This window comes from Oryctolagus cuniculus, chromosome 7 (genome assembly GCF_964237555.1).
Source record: "Oryctolagus cuniculus chromosome 7, mOryCun1.1, whole genome shotgun sequence".
Classification (NCBI taxonomy): Eukaryota; Metazoa; Chordata; class Mammalia; order Lagomorpha; family Leporidae; genus Oryctolagus; species Oryctolagus cuniculus.
The window spans coordinates 126708481-126729941 of record NC_091438.1 but is presented as its reverse complement, the minus strand read 5'-3'; the positions used below and the strand labels follow the sequence as shown (position 1 = coordinate 126729941).

General features: G+C 40.4%; 1 protein-coding gene across 3 annotated transcripts in view; it reads right to left on the bottom strand.

Annotated features, from left to right (window-relative positions):
• The window catches only part of PIK3R3 (phosphoinositide-3-kinase regulatory subunit 3), a 155006-nt gene that overhangs the window by 44532 nt on the left and 89013 nt on the right, over positions 1 to 21461 (bottom strand). For all 3 annotated transcript variants that reach the window (XM_051857838.2, XM_051857837.2, XM_070078571.1), the window contains exons 5-6: positions 16924 to 17104; positions 16383 to 16508 (exon numbers count right to left, since the gene is read on the bottom strand). In XM_051857838.2, coding sequence (XP_051713798.1) covers positions 16383 to 16508; positions 16924 to 17104 — 307 coding nt within the window. The remainder of the gene's footprint in view (positions 1 to 16382; positions 16509 to 16923; positions 17105 to 21461) is intronic.

Here is a 21461-nt window from a genome sequence, read left to right as displayed (position 1 = left end):
TGAACAACTTAATACATTATCCCTCTTAGTATTTTTTTTGTCTGTTCTACTTAATACTACTGGTTTAATTCTGTAATTAATACAGTTATTCTTAAGTGTTAAAATTTAACTGAAATGTGATCCCTGTTAAATATAAGAGTGGGAATAAGAGAGGGAAGAGATGTACGATTTGGGACATGCTCAAGCTGACTTGCCCCAAATGGTAGAGTTAGAAACATACCAGGGGACTCCAATTCAATCCCATCAAGGAGGCATGTACCAATGCCATCTCACTAGTCCAAGTGATCAATTTCAGTTCACAATTGATCATAATGAAAGGACTAAGAGTCAAAGGGAGCACATAAACAAGTCTAGTGCCTGCTAATACTAACCAATAGAATAAATAAAGGGGAGAGCGATCCAACATGGGAAGCTAAATACACAGCAGAATCATAACATGGCAGATGTCCTAAACAGCACTCTGGCCTCAGAATCAGCCCTAAAAGCATTCGGATCTGCTGAAAAACCCATGAGAGTATTTCAGGCATGGAAAGCCAAGACACTCTGGCAAAAAAAAAAAAAAAAAAAAAAAAAAAAAAAAAAACAAACAAAACCCCACCTAAATGAAAGATCTCTGTGAGTGAGATCCCAGTGGAAAGAACAGGTCTTCAAAGAAGGAGGTACCTTTCTCTGAAGGGAGGAGAGAACTTCCACTTTGACTATGACCTTGTCTAAATAAGATAAGAGTCAGAGAACTCAAAAGGCTTCCATAGCCTTGGAAACTCATGACTGGAGCATAGGGAGATTACTGACGCCATAAACAGGAGTGTCACTTTGTAAAGTCAATAACAGGAGTCACTGTGCACTTACTCCTCATGTAGGATCTCTGTCCTTAATGTGCTGTACATTGAGATTTAATGCTATAACGAGTACTCAAACAGTGTTTTTCACTTTGTGTTTCTATGTGGGTGCAAACTGTTGAAATCTTTACTTAATATATACTAAATTGATCTTCTGTATATACAGAAAATTGAAAATGAATCTTGATATGAATGGAAGGGGAGAGAGAGCGGGAAAGGGGAGGGTTGCGGGTGGGAGGGACGTTTTGTGGGGGGGAGCCAATGTAGTCCATAAGCTGTACTTTGGAAATCTATATTCATTAAATAAAAGTTAAAAAAAAAAAAGAGAGAGAGAGGGAATCCTCCCAAATTCTTCTATGAACCCAGTATCACCTTAATTCCTAAAGATACAGCAGAGAAAGCGAATTACAGACTAATTTCTCTGATGAACATAGACGCAAAAATCCTCAATAAAATTCTCGCCAATAGAACTCAACAACACATCAGAAAGATCATCCACCAGACCAAGTGGGATTTATCCGTGGTATGCAGGGATGGTACAACGTTTGCAAATCAATCATTGTGATACACCACATTAACAAACTGCAGAAGAAAAATCACATGATCAGAGTCGGCGCTGTGGCAAAGTGGGTTAACGCCCAGGCCTGAAGTGCCAGCATCCCATATGGGTGCTGGTTTGTGTCCTGGCTGCTTCACTTCTGAACCAGCTCTCTGCTATGGCCTGGGAAAGCAGTAGAAGATGTCGCAAATCCTTGGGCCCCTGCACCCATGTGGGAGACCCGGAATAAGCTCCTGGCTCCTGGCTTCGGATTGGCGCAAATCCAGCCATTGAGGCCAAATGAGGAGTGAACCATCAGATGGAAGACCTCTCTCTCTCTCCCTCTCTCTCTCTCTCTCTCTCTCTCTCTACCTCTCCTCTCTCTGTGTAAATATTTCAAATAAATAAATAAATCTTTTTTTTAAAAAAAAACCCTATGATTACCTCAATAGATGCAGAGAAAGCATTTGATAAAATACAACAACACCCTTTTGTAATGAAAATTCTAAGCAAATTGGGTATAGAAGGAACATTCCTCAGCATAATCAAGGCAACTGATGACAAACACATGGCCAGCATCATACTGAATGGGGAAAAGATGGAAGCATTTCCACTGAGATCCGGTACCAGACAGGGATGCCCATTCTCACCACTGCTGTTCAATATAGTCCTGGAAGTTTTAGCCAGAGCCATTAGGCAAGAAAAAGAAATTAAAGGAATACAAATTGGGAAGGAAGAAGTCAAACTATCCCTATATGTAAACAATATGATTCTTTATTTAAGGGATCCAAAGAACTCCACTAAGAGACTACTAGAACTCATGGAAGAGTTTGGTAAAGTAACAGGATATAAAATCAATACAAAAAAATCAACAACATTCGTATACACAGACAATGCCACAGATGAAAAAGAACTTCTAGGATCTATCCCATTCACAGTAGCTACAAGAAAAAAAATCAAATACCTTGGAATAAACAACCAAGGATGCCAAAGAACTCTACGATGAGAATCATAAAACTTTAAAGAAAGAAATAGAAGAGGATACCAAAAAATGGAAAAATCTTCCATGTTCATGGATTAGAACAATCAATATCATCAAAAGGTCCATTCTTCCAAAAGCAATTATAGATTCAATGCGATACCAATCAAAATACCAAAGACATTCTTCTCAGATCTGGAAAAAATGATGCTGAAATTCATATGGAGGCACAAGAGACCTCAAATAGCTAAAGCAATCTTGTACAACAAAAACAGAGCTGGAGGCATCACAATACCAGATTTCAAGACATACCTCAGGGCAGTTATAATCAAAATAGCCTGGTACTCGTACAAAAACAGATGGATAGACCAATGGAACAGATTAGAAACACCAGAAATCAATCCAAACATTTACAACCAACTTATATTTGATCAAGGATCTAAAACCAATTCCTGGAGCAAGGACAGTCTATTCAACAAATGGTGCTGGGACAACTGGATTTCCACACGCAGAAGCATGAAACAAGACCCCTACCTTACACCTTACACAAAAATCCACTTAACATGGATTAAAGATCTAAATCTACAACTGACACCATCAAATTTTTAGAGAACATTGGAGAAACCCTGCAAGACATTGGCACAGGCAAAGACTTATTGGAAAAGAGCCTAGAGGCACAGGCAGCCAAAGCCAAAATTAACAACTGGGATTACATCAAACTGAGAAGTTACTGTACTGCAAAAGAAACAGTCAGGAAAGTGAAGAGGCAACCGACAGAATGGGAGAAAATATTGCAAATTATGCAACTGATAAAGGATTAATAACTAGAATCTACAAAGAGATCAAGAAACTCTACAACAACAAAACGAACAACCTACTTAAGAGATGGGCCAAGGACCTAAATAGACATTTTTCAAAAGAAGAAATCCAAATGGCCAACAGACACATGAAAAAATGTTCAGGATCACTACCATTAGGGAAATGCAAATCAAAATCACAATGAGGTTTCACCTCACCCCGTTTAGAATGGCTTTCCTACAAAAATCAACAATCAACACGCTGGCAAGGATGTGGGGGGAAAGGCACACTAATCCACTGTTGGTGGGAATGCAAACTGGTCAAGCCACTATGAAAGACAGTTTGGAGATCCTCAGAAATCTTAATATACCCTTACCACATGACCCAGCCATTCCACTCCTTGGAATTTACCCAAGGGAAATTAAATTGACAAACAAAAAAAGCTTTCTGCACCTCAATGTTTACTGAAGCTCAATTCACAATAGCTAGGACATGGAATCAACCTAAATGTCCATCTACAGAAGACTGGATAAAGAAATTATGGGATATGTACTCTATGGAATACTACACAGCAGTAAAAAGAAATGAAATCTGGTCATTTGCAACAAAATGAAGGAATCTGGAAAACATCATGCTGAGTGAAATAAGCCAGTCCCAAAGGGACAGATATCATATTTTCTCCCTGATCTATGACAACTAATTGGCTACCTAAAAGGAAACCTGTAGAAGTGAAGCTGCCACTGAGAAACAATGACTTGATCAGTCTTTGTCCTGACTGTCCAGGAACAGCATACTATTTTATTCTTTTAAGTATTTTCTTTTTCTACTTAATAACATAGGTTGAACTCTTTACCAGAGAATTATTCTTAGGTGTTTTAATTCAACTGAAAATTGATCCCTGTTAACAGTAAGAGTGGAAATAAGAGAGGGAGACGTATAGTTTGGCACATGCTCACTCACACTTACCCCTAAGGGTAAACTAGAAACGTGCCATGGGACTCAAATCCCGTTAAGTTGGTAGGCACCAATGCCATCTTACTAGTTAAAGTGATCAGTTTAAATACATAATTGATCATATAGGATTAAGTGTAAAAGGGATCACATAAATAAGGCCAGTGTCTGCTAATAATGATTGACAGAATAAAAAAGGAGAGAATGGGCCGGTGCCATGGCTCAATAGGCTAATCCTCTGCCTGTATAGCCAGCACACCAGGTTTTAGTCCCATTTGGGGAACCAGATTCTGTCCCGATTGCTCCTCTTCCAGTCCAGCTCTCTGCTGTGGCCAGGGAGTGCAGTGGAGGATGGCCCAGGTCCTTGGGCCCTGCACCCCATGGGAGACCAGGAGAAGCACCTGGCTCCTTGCTTCGGATCGGTGCCATGTGCTGGCCACAGTGCGCTGGCTGTGGTCGCCATTGGGGGTGAACCAATGGAAAGGGAAGACATTTCTCTGTGTCTCTCTCTTTCTCACTGTCCACTCTGCCTGTCAAAAAATTAAAAAAGAAAAAAGAAAAGAAAAAAAAAAGGAGAGAACGATCCAGCATTGAAGTGGGCCACACAGCAGACTCATGGAATAGCAAATGCCCTAAACAGCACTCTGGCCTCAGAATCAGCCCTTAAGGCATTTGAATCTGGCTAAAAAGCCCATGAGAGCATTTCAGGCATGGAAAGACAAGACACTGTGGCAAAAAATGATCTACATGAAAGATTTCTGTGAATGAGATCCCAGTGGAAAGAATGGGCCATCAAAGAAGAAAGTACCCTTCTCTTAAGAGAGGAGAAACCTTCCAATTTGGTTTTGGCCTTGTCTAAATAAGGTCGGAGTTTGTGAACTCAAGAGGCTTCCATAGCCTTGGCAGCTCATGACAAGAGCCTCAGGTGATTACTGACATCATAAATAAGAGTGTCAATTGTTAAATCAACAACAGGAGTCACTGTGCGCTTACTCCCCATGTAGGATTTCTGTCCTTAATGTGCTGTACTATGAGAATTAACGGTAAAACTACTCTTCAAACAGTACATTATACTTTGTGCATCTGTGTGGGTGCAAACTGTTGAAATCTTTACTTAGTATATACTAAGTTGATCTTCTGTATATAAAGATAATTAAAAATTAATCTTAATGAAGAATGGGATGGGAGAGGGAGTAGGAGATGGGATGGTTTGTGGGTTATGGGGGGTTATCGGGGGAGAAAACCGCTATAATCCAAAAGTTGTAGTTTCAAAATTAATATTTATTAAATAAAAGTTTTCTAAAAAAGAGAGACAGAAGTCTTCCATCCGCTGGCTCATTCCTCAATTGGCTGCAATGGCCAGAGCTGCGCCGATCTGAAGCCAGGAGCCAGGAGCTTCCTCTGGGTTTCCCACGTGGGTACAGGGGCCCAAGGGCCCAAGCCATCTTCTACTGCTTTCCCAGGCCACAGCAGAGAGCTGGATTGGAAGTGGAGCAGCCGGGACTCAAACCTGCGCCCATATGGGATGCCGGCACTGCAGGCGGCGGCTTTACTCACTATGCCACAGTGCCGGCCCCAAGATAATCTCTTCAACATATTGATAGCCTTTCCTTTGGATAGCATGGATTTCAAATTTTGGGGCAACAAAATAAATGTATTTTTAAATTCATTTTTCATCACCTTTTTAAAAAAATTTATTTATTTGTAAGACAGAATTACAAAGAGGAGAGTCAGAGAGAGAGATATAGAGAGATCTTCCATCTGCTAGTTCACTCTCCAAATGACTGCAACAGACAGAGCTGGGGCAAGCCAAGGCCAGGAGTCAGGACATCCTTCAGGGTCTCCCACATGGGTGTGGGGGCCCAAGGACGTAAGCCATTCTCTACAGCTTTCCCAAGCACATTACCAGGGAGCTGGATCAAAGTGGAGCAGCCAGGACTTGAACTGGCACCCATATGGGATGCCAGTGCTACAGATGGCAGCTTAACCCACTCCACCACAGTGCTGGCCCCTTCGTCAACTTTTTTTTTTTTTTTTTTTTTTTTTTTTGGACAGGCAGAGTAGACAGTGAGAGAGAGAGAGAGAGAAAGGTCTTCCTTTACTGTTGGTTCACCCTCCAATGGCCGCTGCAGCCGGCACACCGCGTTGATCCGAAGCCAGGAGCCAGGTGCTTCTCCTGGTCTCCCACGCGGGTGCAGGGCCCAAGGACCTGGGCCATCCTCCACTGCACTCCCGGGCCACAGCACAGAGATGGACTGGAAGAGGAGCAACCGGGACAGAATCCAGTGCCCCGACCGGGACTAGAACCCGGGGTGCTGGCACCGCAGGCAGAGGATTAGCCTATTGAGCCGTGGCGCTGGCCCCGTCAACTTTTTGAAGTACCGTGTTATACCCAGGAGTAGAATTTCTAGAACATATGACAGTTTTTTTTTTTTTTTTTGACAAGCAGAGTTAGACAGTGAGAGAGAGAAAGGTCTTCCTTTTCCGTTGGTTCACCCCCAAAATGGCCGCTATATCCGGCATGCTGCGCCGATCCGAAGCCAGGAGCCAGGAGTCAGGTGCCCCCTCCTGGTCTCCCATGCAGGTGCAGGGCCCAAGGATTTGGGCCATCCTCCACTGCCTTCCTGGGCCACAGCAGAGAGCTGGACTGGAAGAGGAGCAACCGGGAAAGAATCTGGTGCCCCAACTGGGACTAGAACATGGGGTGCCGGCGCCGCAGGCAGAGGATTAGCCAAGTGAGCTGGGGCGCCAGCCATCCATACTGTCTTTCATAATAGCTATACTAATCTACATTCCTATTTTGTATAAAAGTTTCTCTTTCTCCATATCCTTGCCAGTATTTGTTATTTTGTCTATTTGATGTTATCTCACTGTGGTTTTGATTTGCATTTTCTTGATGATTACCAATGTTGAATATGCTTCTTGGCTATTTGTATATCCTTTTTTGAGAAGTGTCTATGCAGACCATCTATTTTCTTTTTTTAAAAAAAAGTTTTATTTATTTGAAAGTCGGGGTTACAGAAAGAGAGGGAAAGACAAAAAGAGATCTTTCATTCACTAGTTTGCTCCCACATGATCACAACAGCTGGGGCTGGGCCAGGTGTCCTGCATGGGTAGCAGGAGCACAAATATTTGGGCCATCTTCCATTGCTTTACTCAGGTCACTGACAGGGAAGTGGATAGGAAGTGGAGCAGTCTGGACAAAAACATGTGCCCATATGAGATGCCAGTGTCACAGGCAGTGGCTTTACCCACTATGTCATAACTCCGGCGCCAGATCATCTATTTTCTAATTGAATTACTTGGGGGTGGAAGGTTGCTCACATATTCTAGATATCAATTCCTTATCATATGAATGGTTTGCAAAAATTTTCTCTCATTCTGTAGGTTGTCTCTTCACTCTGTTGTTTCCTTAGTTGTATATAAGATTTTTAAAAATTTATTTATTTGAAAGGAAGAGTTAGGGAGAGTCAGACAGCTCTTCCATCTGCTCGTTCACTTCTTAAATGGCTGCAATGGCCGGGGCTGACCCAGGCCAAAACCAGGAGCTTAGAATACTTGGCTGGGCTGATCCAAAGCCAGGAACCAGGAGCTTCTTCCAGATCTCCCACTTGGGGACGGGGGCCCAATTGCTTGGGCCATCTTTGACAGCATTCCCAGGCCATAGCAGAGAGATGGATCAGAAGTGGAGCAACCAGGACTGGGACCAGCGCCCATACGGAGTGCCAGCACTGCAGGTGGTGGCTTTACCCCCTATGTCACAGAGCCAGCCCCCATCCACTGTATTTTCTTGTGATAATTTCAGGTCTTTCATTTAAGTCTTTTATCCATTTTGAGTTGATTTTTATATTTGTTGAGAGAATGGAATGGTGGAGTATAGTTTTATTTTACCGTATATCAATATCTCAGCAGCATTTATTGCAGACCGTCCATTCTCCAATGTATGTTCTTCCTGCCTTCATTGAAAAATCAGTTGGCTGGAAATATGTGGATTCATTTCTGAATTGTCTATTCTGTTCCATCAATCTATCTCTGTCTTTATGCCAGTACCATACTGCTTTGTTTACTACAGTTTTGCAGTATGTTTTGAAGTCCAATATTATGATGTATCCAGCATTTTTCATTTTGCTCAGGATTACTTTGGTTATTCTGGGTCTTCTGAGGCTCCATTCAAATTTTAGAAGAGTTTTTTCTATTCTCCTAAAGAATGTCATTGGTATTTTGATAGGGATTACATCAAATCTGCAGATCACTTTGAGTATTAATAATAATTCTCCCAGTGCAGGTGCTTGGTTGAGTCATTGCTTGGGATGCCACATACCATATCAGAGTGCCTGGATCAAGTTCTGACTCTTTCACTTCTGATCCAGCTTCCTACTAATGCACACCTTGAGGGACAGCAGGTAATGGCTCAAGCACTTCAGCCTCTGCCACCCACCTGGTGGACCTGGATTGAGTTCCAGGCTCCTCACTTTAGTCTGGTTCAGCCCTGGCTGCTGTGGACATTTGGGGAGTGACAAATGGGAGATTTTTTTCTCTCTCCCTTCCTCTCTCCCTTTCAAATAAAATGAAAAAAAAATCTTCCAATCCATAAATATAGGATGTTTTTCCATTTTTTTGTATCCTCTTTAATTTCTTTCATCAGTATTTTACAGTTTTCATTGTAGAGTTCTTTCACCTCCTCGGTTAAATTTACTTCTAGGTATTTTACATTTTTCTCATCGCTACTGTAACTGTAATTGCTTTCTTGATTTCAACTATTTCATTATTATAGAGAAACAGTACTGATTTTTGTATGCTGGTCTTACATCCTACAACTTTACTGAACTAATTTACCAGTTCTAACAGCTTTAAAAAAAGATTTCTTTATTTGTTTGAAAGGCAGAACAACAGAGAGATAGAGAGAGGGAGAGACTTTCCAACTGCTAGTTGACTTCTCAAAGAGCCACAAAGGCCAGGTCTGGGCCAAGCCAATGCCAAGAGCCAGAAACTCCATCCTGGTCTTCCACATTGTTGGCGGGGGGTCTTCCACAGGGGCCCAAGTTACTTGGGTCATCTTCTTTTGCCTTCCCAGTTGCATTAACCAGAAGTTAGATTGGAAGCCAAGAAGCCAGGACTCGAACTGTCACTCTTATATGGGGTACCAGCTTTGCAAATGGTGGTTTAACCCACTACATCACAACACCATCCCCAGTCCTAACAGTTCTTGATGGAGTCTTTAGATGTGTATGTAGTCATATCACCTTCAAACAGAAACAGTTTAAATTCTTCTTTCCAGTTTGGATTCCCTTTCTATCCCTCTTTTCCATAATTTCTGTGGCTAAGACTTCCAATATTATTAAACAAGAGCAGTAAAAGCAGGAATCCTTGTCTTGTTTCAGATCTTGAGGAAATGCTTTCAACTTTTCCCCATTCTATATTATGTTAGCAGTGGGTTTATTATATATGACATTAACTGTAATGAGGTATATATTTTCTACACCTAATTTGTAGAGAGTTTTTATTGTGAAGCATTGCTGAATTTTTTTGGATTTTTTCCCCACATCTTTTGAGATGATCCTATTGTTTTTGTCCTTTATTGCATTGATGTGGTATGTTGTGTTTATTGATTTGTCTACGTTGAACCATGCTCATGTCCCTGGCATAAACCCCACCTGATCATGGTACATAAGCATTCTGATGTGCTGTTGGATTCAGTTTTCTGAATTTTTAATTTGTATTCTATAAGATATTAATCTTAATTTTTTTTGTCATGACATTGTCTGGTCTTGGTATCAATATATTGCAGGTCTCATAAAGTGAGTTTGGAAGAATTCCTTCCCTTTCAGTTTTTTGGGATAATTTGAGAAGATCTAGTGCTAGTTATTCTTTAAAAATTTGATAAAGGGGTCATTAAAAATTTGATAAGGGGGTCAGTATTGTGGCAAGGTGGGTAAAGCAGCCACTGGCAATGCCAGCATCCCACATGGGTGCCAGTTCATGTCCCGGCTGCTACATTTCCAATCCAGCTCCCTGCTAATGTCCTGGGGAAAGCAGTAAAGATGGCCGAAGTGCTTGGGCCCCTGCTACTCACATGGGAGACCTGGAAGAAGCTTCCGGATCCTGGCTTTTGCTTGGCTAAGCCTATACCACTGCAGCCTCTTGGAGTGAACTAACAGATGGAAGATCTCTCTCTCTCTCTCTCTCTCTCTCTCTCTCTCTCTCTGTTACTCTTTCAAATAAATAAAAGTTTGATAGAATTCAGTAGTGAAACCATCTAGTCTTGGGTTTCTTTGAGAGATTTTTTTATTACTGATTCAATTTTCCTTGTTACCAGTGTGTTTAGGTTTTCTGTTTCTTCATGGTTCAATCTTGATAGAACCATGGTTATATATGCCCAGGAATTAATCTATTTCTTTTGTATTTTCCAATTTGTTGACATAGTCATTCACAATAGTCCCTAAATGATCCTTTGTATTTCTGTGCAATCAATTGTAATGTTCTCTTTTTCATCTCTGATTTTATTTATTTGGATCCTCTCTTTTTTCCTAGCTAACTGAAGGTTTGTTTATTCTTTTTATCTTTTTTTTTAAATCACCTTTCTGTTTTGTTAATCAATTTTAGTAAAGGGATTAGATCAACTCTATAGATCACTTTGGATATTAATATCAACTCTTTAGCCTTACTCTGATCCTTATTACTTCTTTTCTCCTAAAACAAAACAAAACAAAGTTTGATTTGTTCTTGCTTTTCTAGTTCTTTGAGTTGTATTTTCATTTATTTGAAATCTTTTTTATGTAAGTTTTGCAATCTATATTTACCACAATGAAATTAAATTTAAATAAAATTTTAAAAAAATTCCAATGAAGGCAAAATACATATACATCAGACTACCAGGTAAATGAAAGCCAATACAATTTGCTGTCAAATGACCTGTCCTAATAGAAGTATAAGAGTATAGCCCAGATTTAAAGAAAGAAATGAAAAATTCCTGAAACAGAAAATCCATGTGAATAAATACAAAAGATCCTCTTTTTTGCTTCTCTAAGTCTATTTTAAAAGACAATGGAATACTTGCTGCAAATATTGTAACAGTGAATAGCGGAGTTGCAAAATGCAGATCTAAAACATATAGTGATAACAATGAGGTGGAAATTTACATGATACATGGTACAACATGAACTCTAAGTATGCCATGATAAAATAAGACTATATATATTATAATGTAATCCATACAGCAGGGACAGGCATTGTAACACAGCAGGTGAAGACACTATGTGGGGTGCCCACATTCCATATCAGAGTGCCTAGTTCAAGTCCTAGCTACTCTGTTCTCTATTCAACTTCCTGTTAATGTGCCCAGGAAGGTAGCAGATGATGACCAAGTACTCGGGTCCCTATAACCCACGTGGGAGACCCAAATAGAGTTCCAGTTTCCTGGCTTCAGCCTGGCCCAAGCCTGGCTGTTGCAGGCATTTAGGAAGTGTACCAGTGAATAAAAGCTCTCTTTCTCTTTTCTTGCTTTCTCTATCACTCTTTCAAACAAACAAATATTTTTTAAAATAAGTAAATTAAGGCCGGCGCCACGGCTCACTAGGCTAATCCTCCACCTAGCGGCGCCGGCACGCTGGGTTCTAGTCCCGGTCGGGGCGCTGGAGTCTGTCCCGGTTGCCTCTTTTCCAGGCCAGCTCTTTGCTGTGGCCAGGGAAGGCAGTGGAGAATGGCCCAAGTCCTTGGGCCCTGCACCCCATGGGAGACCAGGAGAAGCACCTGGCTCCTGCCTTTGGATCAGTGCGGTGCGCTGGCTGCAGCGCGCCAGCCGTGGCGGCCATTGGAGGGTGAACCAACAGCAAAAGGAAGACCTTTCTCTCTGTCTCTCTCTCTCTCACTATCCACTCTGCCTGTCAAAAAAAAAAAAAAAGTAAACTAAAATTAAAAAGGCTATAGCTTACAAAGATAGATGATGAAGGCCAGCGCCACGGCTCACTAGGCTAATCCTCCGCCTTGCGGTGGATCAGCGCGGTGCGCTGGCCGCGGCGGCCATTGGAGGGTGAACCAACGGCAAAAAGGAAGACCTTTCTCTCTCTCTCTCTCTCACTGTCCACTCTGCCTGTCAAAAATTAAAAAAAAGATAGATGATGAACTAAAATGAAAAACTAAAAATGGTTTGACCCAAAAGAAGGTAGTAACAGAGTAGAGCTATAGAGGAACAACAACAAAAAGATGAAACAAATAAAAAGCAAATAACAAACAATAACTATAAATTCAGCTCCATCAAATAAGTATAAGAAATATGAGTACAAACACATTGTACACTGCAAACAAAAGGCAAAGACTGTCAGGCTGGATTTTTGTTTAAAAATCAGACTCAATTATAAGCTGTCTATAAGAGATGCACATGGCAGACTGAAAATAAAGAACAGAAAAGTATATATCATGCAAAAATCAGCATATGAGAGCTTGTGGGCACATATCAAGGTAAATTTCAAGACAGGAGAATCATCAGATATAAAAAGATCATTTCGGGCCGGCGCCGCGGCTCACTAGGCTAATCCTCCGCCTAGCAGCACCGGCACACCGGGTTCTAGTCCCGGTTGGGGCGCCGGATTCTATCCTGGTTGCCCCTCTTCCAGGCCAGCCCTCTGCTGTGGCCAGGGAGTGCAGTGGAGGATGGCCCAGGTGCTTGGGCCCTGCACCCCATGGGAGACCAGGAAAAGCACCTGGCTCCTGGCTCCTGCCATCGGATCAGTGCGGTGCGCCGGCCGCAGCGCGCTGGCCGCGGCGGCCATTGGAGGGTGAACCAACGGCAAAGGAAGACCTTTCTCTCTGTCTCTCTCTCTCACTGTCTACTCTGCCTGTCAAAAAAAAAAAAAAAAGATCATTTCATATTGGTAAACTTGCCAAAAATGTATGAATACCTAATAATAATAATTTCAATATGAGTAAAGCAAAAACTGACATAACTAAAATAAAGATTTTAAGAATCCTTCTCTATAACTGACAGAATAATTAACAAATCAGTGAAACTACAGGATATCTGAATAATATTGCCAATTACTTTGACCTAATTGAAATTTATAGCACACTATACCAATTGCAGAATACACAAAAGATAGGCATATGCTAGTCATGAAATAAGTCAATAAATTTCAAAACACTGTAACATTAATGAATATGTTCACTTACAATAGATTAAATTAGAAATAAAGAAGTTATCTAAGAGTCCGAATTTCTAGAGATTATATTACACATGGCACTCTCTCATACTCTTTCAAATAAAATTAAATAAATAAAAGATAAATAAATAAAAGAGGTAGGCATTTGGCACAGTAGTTAAGATGTCATGGTGGGGGCAGTGCTGTGGCATAGCAGGTAAAGCTGCTGCCTGCAGTGCAGGCATCCCATGTGGGTGCCGGTTCAAGTCCCGGCTGCTCCACATCCGATCCAGCTCTCTGCTAACGTGCCTGGGAAAGCAGCAGAGGATGGCCCAAGTCCTTGGGCCACAGCATCCATGAAAGAGACCTGAAAGAAGCTCTGGGCTCCTGACTCTGGATAGCCAGGATTCACTGTGACCATTTGGGGAGTGAACCACTGGATAGAGGACCTCTCTATGTCTGCCTCTGCCTCTGCCTCTCTGTAGCTCTGCCTTTCAAATAAATAAGTAAATCATAAATAAATAAATAAAGGATGCCATTTGGGATGCTCACATCCTATATCAGCTGCTATGGGTTTCTGGGGAGTAAATCAGTGGATGGAAGAGCTCTCTGTCTCTCTCTGGCTTTCAAGTACAATAAAATAAATAAATCTTTAAAACTAAGCAAGTAAATAACATATGGACCAAAAAAGAAATACAAAAGAAAATAAGAATATATTTACAACTGAATGAAAATGAAAATATAGTATAACAAAATTTGAGGGACATACCTAAAGCATTGCTTATCACAAAATTTATAGCTTTAAATGCTTATTTTCTAAGATAACAGTTTTTAAACCAACGAATAAAAGCTCCCACATGAGCAAGCTTAAAAAAAGCAAATTAAACTGAAAGAAAGTAGAATAAAGGATATAATAAACTCAAATCAATAATTTAAAAAATAGACATTAAAAAAGTTCAGTGCTTTTGAAGTGAGAATTCACTTGGAATTCAATTTAATAGAATCAACATGAACTAATGCTTCTATAAATCATTTGAGGTTCAAAGTAATAACTTGTGTTTCAAGACAATGTTTCATGAGAAATGTGAGTGATAATATTCTTAGGCCAGTACTAACCTAAACATTATACATGATAAACTTCCCTGAAGACTTCATCAAAATTCCCAACATTTTTTATGAACTAAATAACAACTTAGGGCAAATTAAGCCAATCCAAGTCTAGCTAAAAAAAGAAAACAGTAACAAAATAAGGAGTAAGAATTTGTTAAGAAAAGAAATAAATTATCTAATAGAATTTTGTTCTTATCAAAAATATGATAAAATAATTATTACTGGTTATTAAAGAATGATATAGAAATTACGTGGTTTAGACTAGTCTAGGTGTTCCCACAACTCTATTCATTTGCTTTTCCTTCCTCAGTAAATCTCCAAATGTTAGTTGCGCTCACCCAATCAAGTCTGAGACTCGATTTCTCAACCTCCTCTATAGCTAAGTCTGACAATATGACTAAGTTCTAACCATGAAAGCAAATGAAAGCAGTGTGTGCTCCTTCAAGGAAGTTGCCTTAAAAATAGGAAACCTTTCTTTCTTCTTCCTGTTCTTCCTTCTTGTTTGCTTGTGATGGCTGACCAGTAAGTCAACTTCCACACAAGGCAACAAAGTGGAAGAAGCCTGAAGTCCTAATGATTGGAGTTGCCATAATACCTCCATACCACCTCTAAACACATGAAAGAAAATTTCTGCCTGAAGCTTTTGTTATTTTTGTCACTTGCAATCAGCTAATATTGATATAAACCATATCATTAATCAAAAAAATGATTTATGAATGGGTGAATTGCATGATCAAAATCTCAAAAAGGTGTTTAAGATATAAGGAAGGGTACTTTTAAAAGTTCACAGAAAACAGGCCAGCGCCACGGCTCACTAGGCTAATCCTCCGCCTTGCGGCACCGGCACACTGGGTTCTAGTCCCGGTCGGGGCACCGGATTCTGTCCCGGTTGCCCCTCTTCCAGGCCAGCTCTCTGCTATGGCCAGGGAGTGCAGCGGAGGATGGCCCAAGTGCTTGGGCCCTGCACCCCATGGGAGACCAGGATAAGTACCTGGCTCCTGGCTTCGGATCAGCACGGTGCACCGGCCACGGCGGCCATTGGAGGGTGAACCAATGGCAAAAAGGAAGACTTTCTCTCTGTCTCTTTCTCTCACTGTCCACTCTGCCTGTCAAAAAAAAAAAAAAAAAAAAAAAAAAAAGTTCACAGAAAACTAAATTAAAAGATAAGCTTATAAAATTCATGTTTTTGGAGGATCTTCAAAATTAAATGGACAGGGCCAGCACTGTGGCACAGAGGGTTAAAGCCCTGGCCTGAAGCGCCTAGCTCTTTGCTGAGGCCTGGGAAAGCAGTAGAAGATGGCCCAAGTTCTTGGGCCCCTGCAGCCACATGGGAGACCCGGAAGAAGCTCCTGGCTCCTGACTTCGGATCGGTGCAGCTCTGACTTTTGCGGCCATCTGGGGAGTGAACCAGCGGATGGAAGACCTCTCTCTCTGTCTCTACCTATCTCTGTAACTCTGTCTTTCAAATAAATAAAAATAAAATCTTTTTTAAAAAGTAAATGGACAATATATACATATATATAAGTATGCATGGATTTCAATTCTTTGTATCAAAATAAATTTATCTTTTTTTCCAATTATAAACAAACTTTTTTCTTTTATTTATTTGAAAGGCAGAGTGACAGAGAGAGGGAGAGGTGGAAAGAGAGAGAGAGATCTTCCATCTGCTGGTCCATTTTCCAAAATGTCACAATGGTCAGGGCTAAACCAGGTGAAGCCAGGAGTCTGAAACTCCATCAGGATCTTCTACATGGGTGGCAGGGCCCAAGTACTTGGGCTTCTCCCACTGCTTTCTCGTGCATTAGCAGGGAGCTGGAGCAGAAGCAGAGCAGCAGGGACAAGAACCAGAACTCTGACATGGGATGCCAGTATCGCAGGCAGCAGCTTAACCAGCTGAGCCACAACACCAACCCATAACAAACTTTCTGAAGTACCCTCATATTAAGACAGCTAAAGGTCATCAAGTGAATTATGGAAAATATAAGGTAACTATAGCATTGCATACTTATGAGCCCAAATACAAATATACTAACCTGGGATGTTCTGGTATATTCTTCATATAATCTATCATATTCCTTACTCTTTTCCTGATACTGAGAGTGGTACTCTTGTAGTTTTTTACCTACTGCATCAATGTTGTCTTCTTTTACCAACTGATCCTGTACAGGCAAAATGAAAAAAAATAAAAAATGTTAACAATTCTGATGTTTTTCCACAACCAATAATTTTTAAATTTTATTATTATTAAGCATGCAACAGTACAAAATCCTTTTTAACATTAACATCAGGATTTAAATCACATTAAAATAATTAAAAATTTTAAAATAAAGAAATGAGGTTTAAATGTGAAACATAGAAGAGAAGCATTTTTATATGAAGTTAAATACATGCAAAAAACTGTCACAGAAAGGTAGCCTCAAAAGTTCCAAAAACATTTAAAATCTTAAGTAGGAAATTTTTTACAACTCAATTAAAAAAAAAAAAAAAACAACAGATAAGCCTGGCAAATAGAATCAAACTATGTTGTTAAATAATGACTTGCTAAGCAGCTATCAAGAACCCCCATAATCGTACCTGTTGGTATCTGGATACTGGGTACATTAGCTTCACGTCAAGTTTGGGATTGTACTGAGCAAGAGATTCATGATGATAGTGGTTAATGAGCTCCACAACAGAATTAAATGTCAGAGGATCAGAAAAGCCATATTTACCATCCCGATGATAGATCTTTATTAACTTATTATTGCCTCCCTTCCTGTGAACAACAAGACAACAACTGTAGATTTTTCTCCCCAAAATTGTCCTGAAGTATTATTCTGAAATGGAGATATAAAAGGTTGGTATCACATAATAAAAAAAGGTTTTACTATACTAATGAAGCCAGAAGGGGTAAAAGGACATATATAATTATGTGTGTGAATATTTTGTTATTTTCACACTTATTTCATTTGTTTGGTTATTAAAGGTCAACATATCTACACATCAATCAGCATCAACAAATTTAGCAAAAAATAAATACATTTAGAAAAAAAGAGGTAAACTATCTTTTGTTTATTTTCTGAATGAACTTTCCAATTTAAATTCTACAAATATTTTTTCAGGGAGAACAGAGATAATCTCTTTAGGACTAAAATATGTGGTTGTACGTCTTGGGAGGAGGGGAGCAGCAGCCATCCTGATATGAAAGGGATGATAAACATTCATCATATAATCACCATCACACTCCTGATTTTATTGTTAATACACAAATATAATTAAATTCTTCAAACAATTTATAACATGGTAACTAATCTAGCATCTTATATATTATTTTGTCCTTTACACTTGTTCATAATTCTCAAAAATTACTATTTAAGTCATTACAACTGGTAAATGAACTCATTCAACTGTTTTAGGAAGCATAGCTTTTGAAGAGCTATGTTTTTAGATCGGAGTAATTTAATGCTTGAACAGCTCAGATCAACTTTGTTTACTGAATTATATCCAAATGGTCCCTTAAAAGACAATTTACAAACAAAATTTAAAATAGTAATGTTGGGGCAGGCATTGTAGCACAGTAAATTAAGCTGACACTTGGGATGCCCATATCCCATACTAGAGTTTTGGTTGTAGTCCCAGCTACTCTGTACCTGATTCAGCTTCCCACTAATGCATCCTGGGAGGCAATAGATGACAGCTCAAGTGCTTGGGCCACGCATGCACCGTGCTTTAAATTAAACCTGCCACCCATGGGAGAGACGTGGATTGCGTCCCAGGATCCCGGCTTTGGCCTGTCCTAGCCCTGGCTGTTGCAGGCATTTGGGGAGTTGAACCAGCAGATGAAGAAATCTCTTTCTCTCTCTTTCTCCCTCTCTTGCCCTGCCTTTCAAGCAAATGAAAGTCAACCTTTTTGGAAATAAATAAAATGGGAGACAGCATTGTGGCATAGTGGATTAAGCCACCATCTGCAGAGCCAGCCAGCATCCCATATGGGCAATGGTTCAAGTTCTAGCTGCTCCACTTCTGATCCAGCTCCTTGCTAATGTGCCTAAGAAAGCAGTGGAGGATGATCCAAGTCCTTGGGTCACTGTACCCACACGGCAGACCCAGATGAAGCTCCTGGCTCCTGGCTTCTGCCTGGCCCAGCCCTAGCCACTGTGGCCATTTGGGGAACGAACCAGTGGATGGAAGACCTCTCTCTCCCTCCTTTCATCCCTCCCTCTCCCTTCCCATAATTCTGATTTTAAATAAAATAAATAAATACAACTTTAAAAATAAATAAATAAAATGGCAATGTTTTGTAGGTCCTGTAAAGTTATTTTTTTTTAAAGATTTTTTATTTATTTGAAAGTCAGAACTACACACAGAGAGGAGAGAGAGAGAGAAAGAGAGAGGTCTTCCATCCACTGGTTCACTCCCCAATTGGCCACAACGGCCAGAACTGTGCCAATCTGAAGCCAGGAGCCAGGAGCTTCTTCCAGGTCTCCCACGCAGGTGCAGGGGCCCAAGGACTTGAGCCATCTCTATTGCTTTCCCAGACCAAAGTGCCAGCCCTGGCCCCATAACTTATAATCTGAAAAGTTATTTCACTGTATCATAGCAAAATATGGTGCCATCACCATTCAACTCTTCTTAGCAGCATGCAGCATGCAGATTTAGAGGAGAAAAATATTCCTTTCTATTTCCTTATGTCACACTATTATATTTGATAAATCAGGTACAGGGATTTGTGAAAGGTCAAACACAATAGGTTTGAACCCATGGATTGATTTAAATTAAACAATGCTTAGAATGTCAATATTTATTTTATTTGAGATGCAAAAAAAGAGACAGAAACAGACTGAGAGAGAAAGAAATTCCATCTGCTGCTATACGTCCCAAATGTCCACTACAGACAGAGCTGGACTAGGGCCAGGAACACAATCCAGGTTTCCACTGAGTTGCAAGAACCAATTACTCAAACCATCACTGCTGCCTCCCAGAGTCTGCAGTGGCAGAAAGCTAGAGTCAGGAGCCAGAGCCAGGAATCACACCTGGCCCTCCAATGTGGAATGTGAGCATCTTTTTTTTTTTCTTTTAAAGATTTATTTGTTTATTTGAAAGGCAGAGTTACAGAAAGAGAGAGAGAGAGAGAGAGAGAGAGAGAGAGAGAGAGAGAGAGAGAGCGCTCTTCCAAATGGCCACAACTGCTGGAGCTAGGTCAATCTGAAGCCAGGAGCCAGGTGCCAGCGGTGAACCAGCAGATAGAAGACCTTGTTCTTTGTCTCTCCCTCTCTCTACCTATAACCCTGCCTCTCAAATAAATAAATAAATCTTTTTTTTTTAATGAAGGAAAGAAGGATTATCAATTTACAGAAAAAATAAAAGAATACATAAAACTGTCATCTAGGAAACAGGGCAAATGAACTGTGGAAATGCTGAAGTTAAGCTGGGCAGTACTAAGGGCCCATGTGAAGTTAGTAGTCATTAATTTAATGTGAGACAAGTGAGCACAGTTGTGTTTTTTCTCCACATTCAGCTGCCCAGGTACAGGCAAGGAATATATGAAGAGCTGAATTTAACAAGTGTTGGAATTTAATTAGGTAACTACAATGGTGGGGGAGATGAACAAGTCTGTTGAAGATATATTCACAAGGATAATTTTAATAATGGAGTGTGGACTCTAATCAGAGGGAAGAACTGAAGACATAAAGGAATTAAGGAATGGCGAATTTTTAATTATATGTCTCTCTCCCACACTGTAATCTTCATGAACAGAAGAATCATGATACTTCTCCTTGAATCCCAGCAGAGGGCATTTTTTTTTTTTTTAGATTTGTTTTGATTAATTGAACGGCAGAGTTACAGAGAGATCAATCTTCCATCTGCTGTTTCACTCCCCAAACGGCCACAGTGGCTGAGGCTGGGCCAGGCTGAAGCCAGGCGCCTAGAACTCCATCCCGGTCTCCAACATGGGTGGCAGGGACCCAAGTACTTGAGCTATCTTCGGCTGCTTTCCCAGGTACATTAGAAGGAAGCTGGATCGGAAGTGGAGCAGCTGGGACTTAAACTGGCACCCATATGGGGTGCTGACATTGCAGGTAGCAGCAAACCCACTACACCACAATGCCAGCCTCACGAGCGCAGATACTTAAAGATGTGTTAAGTATCCACGTTTTCCACAATGAATACTATTTGCAAATTTTAAAAATAATGATTTTTCAACTGGAAAACGTCTACTTCCTCACTGCCCACTCTCTGCAGCTTGATTTCATCTCCTTCCTCCCATTTAAAGGTCACCAATGACTTACCAAATTCATACTCTGCCTCCTCCCTCCACTTCTGGCTTTCCTTCCCCAGCCCTTCCTTCTTCATATTTCATCCTCCCTGACTTTGGTGACGTTGCACTTTGTTTTAAACCTCAAATTATTTTTCCTCAGCCTCCTTCCTAACTCCAAATAGTTGCCCCCTAAAAAAGTTTTGTCTTCAACTTCTACTCTTACTTTTTTCCTCTACATCCTCTTTCCTTAAAATCCCATGATACTCCATGCTTATGAAGCCGGGCTTTTTTCTGGCCCTATATTCTCTCCTAAGCATTAAACCTATTTTTCTAGCTATGTCCTATATAGATATTTTACCTGTCAATTGTGGAGCACCTACAAATTATCTATCTCTTCTTCCCCAGTAAAACAACTGCAACTGACTTTCCTATTTCTAAAAATGGTACATTTACTCTAAGCCTAACAGCATCACAACACAATGACCTTAGACTCACGCTCAACTTCAATACTTATTCAATTGCCGAATCCATTTTGCTCTTAACTCCACATGGCCTGTTGGCTTCTCAACTCCTTTCCAAGGGCCACTATCCCAAGTAAGTTTGTATTCAATCACTGACCATGTCATTACCCTTCTAAAACCCTTTGCCAATTATTTTTGCACTTAAAACTAAAACTTAAATTCCTTTCCATAGTTCATTAAGTTCCCTGTGATCGTGATCCCTGCCACTTTCACCTTTATCTCCTACCACTCTCTGGTTCACAGATGAACCAAATCTTTCCAAATTAGTGTCTTTACATTTTCTGTTCCCTTTCCCTGGAATACTTTTCTGATAGGTTCTTTCTAATCCCTCAGTTCTCAAAGGTCACTTCCTC